The sequence below is a fragment of the Alligator sinensis genome, unplaced genomic scaffold, assembly GCF_000455745.1.
Source record: "Alligator sinensis unplaced genomic scaffold, ASM45574v1 scaffold969_2, whole genome shotgun sequence".
NCBI classification, from domain to species: Eukaryota; Metazoa; Chordata; order Crocodylia; family Alligatoridae; genus Alligator; species Alligator sinensis.
This window is the reverse complement of record NW_005842481.1, coordinates 214,557-217,377: the sequence shown is the minus strand read 5'-3', so window position 1 is coordinate 217,377 and position 2,821 is coordinate 214,557. Positions and strand designations below refer to the sequence as shown.

General features: G+C 43.7%; 1 protein-coding gene across 1 annotated transcript in view; it reads right to left on the bottom strand.

Annotated features, from left to right (window-relative positions):
- Positions 1-2,821, bottom strand: part of CARMIL1 (capping protein regulator and myosin 1 linker 1) — a 211,633-nt gene that overhangs the window by 65,804 nt on the left and 143,008 nt on the right. Inside the window, exon 28 of the mRNA XM_025212749.1 lies at positions 2,324-2,455. Within this exon, the coding sequence (XP_025068534.1) occupies positions 2,324-2,455 (132 nt within the window). The remainder of the gene's footprint in view (positions 1-2,323; positions 2,456-2,821) is intronic.

The window sequence follows — 2,821 nt, the reverse complement described above, 5'->3', positions numbered from 1 at the left end:
GGGGGGGGGCTGGAGCCACGGCTCATGGAGGGGAGGCAGCTCCTGCTGTTGCTTGCACCCTGGGAGGGCAAGGGGAGGGGCATGTGCCCCCCAGATTTGTGTGGGGTGGGGAGGGCTGTAGCCAGGCCTGCGTGGGCCTCTTCTCAGTGGGGCCTGGGCTCAGAGTGGGCACTGGCAGTGCTGGGACGATGCTGCATCAACCCAAAATTTTGACGCAGTTCCACTCCTAGCACCACCGCCACCAGCCACAGCTCCAGCTCTTCCTGGCGCATGGGTGGAGGTGGGGCATTTTGCTGGGGTTGCACCTGGTGGCAGCAGCATTAGGAGCAGAACTGCAGTGAAATCTGGGGTGGATGCAGCATCCTCCCAGTGCCAGCAGCACCTGCTCCAAGCTCAGCTCCTGCCAAGAGGAGCCCCAGCTGCAGCTAACCCCATGCAGATCTGGGGACCACATGCCCCCCCATACCCTCCTGGGATGCAAGTAGTGGTGGGAGCTACACCCCCCCCCAAGCCATGGCTCCGGCCTCCCCCCAACGTCCCACCTGGGCAGTGCTTGTCCCTGTCCCCTCCCTTACCGTGGGAGGCATTGATCTGCCCCACCCATGTAACCCCCCCTTTCCACCATACCGGACCTACCAGCTGAAGGCAGCTGTATCGGAAATTGGATTGGTATTGGTCAATATGCCTCCTTAAATATTGACCATCAGTATCAGCCCCAAAAACCTCTACTGGTATACCCCTAATTCGAGTACATGTTTGCTGCTCATGGTTTGTTTTTTTGCAGGAAAAACTGTCTCCCTCTTCTAGTCTATGAAAAAAATGTGCAAGGAGAGGATAACTTCTACCAGTTTGAAAGTGTGAAGGACAGCCCAAGCAACTTGAAATGCTAATTCTTGAAAAACAGTCAAATAGGAAGTTGGGGGGGGGGGGCATTTTAATTAGAGTGGCCCTCCGGAGCTGCTCTAATGACAGCGTCTTGTGTATTCAGCATCCTGCATTTCAAAATGATGGCGGGGGTGCTTTAACTAAAGCTTTTTCGATAAACTTTAGTTAAAACTCCTCCACCACCATTTTCAAACACAGGGACACTGAATACATGAGACACTGCAGCACGCTGGAGTGTCAGAGCATGTTTAAAAGTGCCCTTAAGTTTCAGTCACTTTCACTTAAACATATTCACTAATTTTTCCAAATTAACCTGAAATAATTTGCCAACTACAGTTCATCTCTTTGTTCTGCAATTTAGTTAGTTATATACATAGAGCATATTCTGATAAGGTAAGGTTTATTTATCCAAAACATTTATGGTTGCTTAGTTGAATAAAAAATATTTTATATGCCATTTACCATTTCTATTACCATCCTAATACAGCTGCCTTATACAAAATAAAAAGTTGATCATCCAGTAAATAAGCACTATTTTGTTGATAATTTTCTAACCCTTCTTAGCAAAGCAGAATTAATGAGAATCTAAATATATTAAGGAATTGACTGAATACAGGTCTATAGCTGTAGTGTACCCTGCTACATTGAAAAAATTATACCAAACGGTCATATCTACCAATGGGAAACTACTTTTCTTTACAAAATAACTGAAATACAAGTCAAAAAGTTAATTAAAATGGATTGTTTTTAAATGAAGCTTTTCCACTTTGTGATTTAAATCATGATTTAGATAGCTGATTAAACTACCTTGATTTAAACCCACACTGACAGGCACTCACTAAAGTCCTGTGGTAAATTTACTGAAACTGAAGAATTGAAGTGGCACGTATGGCGCTGATTCAAAGTTGACTTTGGGCTGAGAGCACATAGCAGTGGTTCTCTACAAAAGAAGCTACCCCTAACTCACACTCCACTGAGACACCTGAATTGGCAAGTTTATCTGTCAAAATATGTGAGGCTTTCTAGGGTGCCTGGACAGGGAACTGGTTTGGTACAACTCCACTGCAGTGTAAATGTAAATCTTTTGCTTTAGCAAAACCCCAAGAGAGGATAGAGGTGTATATAGCATTTGACATGGCTGTGTCCTTAGATACAAGATGGTGCATCCTTTGTCTCTTTCTCTTCCTTGAGAACACTTAACTTTGTACTTTTAACTCAGAACATTTTTCTAGGAGCTAGTCACCCAGAACAAAAACACTCAGCATTCCAAAATTAATACCAAGAAAGCAAACTGAAGTTTTATGGGTTTTCTAATTCTTGCTCTGCATTTGAATGATACTTGCATTAATGATAGCAGCAGCATATCTTGATTTAAGTGCATGTCCATCGTTAGCCATTTTTTTATATCTGTAAGATCTAAAACCACCTATATCCAGACCTTAAGTTGCTCATCCACAACTCTTGTGACTTCCCCAGCCATGGATTCTAACGTCTCCTGTATTGGATTGGATAACGAACCATTCACCGCTGCCCAAGAAGGTCCACCGAGGTGGTATAAGTTCGGTAACAACTGTAAAACAAAGCCAACAATTTGAAAAATTAGCCTTTCTGGTGATTATCTTCAAATGTAGTAAAACAGATGGAAAAATGCATTCATTTTAACATTTTTCATTTAACATTCTGAATAAAAACCAGTTCAGATAACATGGGGAAAAGGTGAGTTCTTATCAATCCATAAAAGAGATTGACTTTTATATTCCCTTTACACTCCCACCCCACACACACACATATTCTAATATAATAAAGGGCTTAGTCTGTCTGTCTCTCTGTCCATAATGCTCTTGGAGCACTTTGACTGTTACTGAAACAACGAATCACAGTGCTGCAAGTGCGTTCTGGAGAAGGAGGCGGTGGCAGCAGCAAGCTCCCCCCCTCC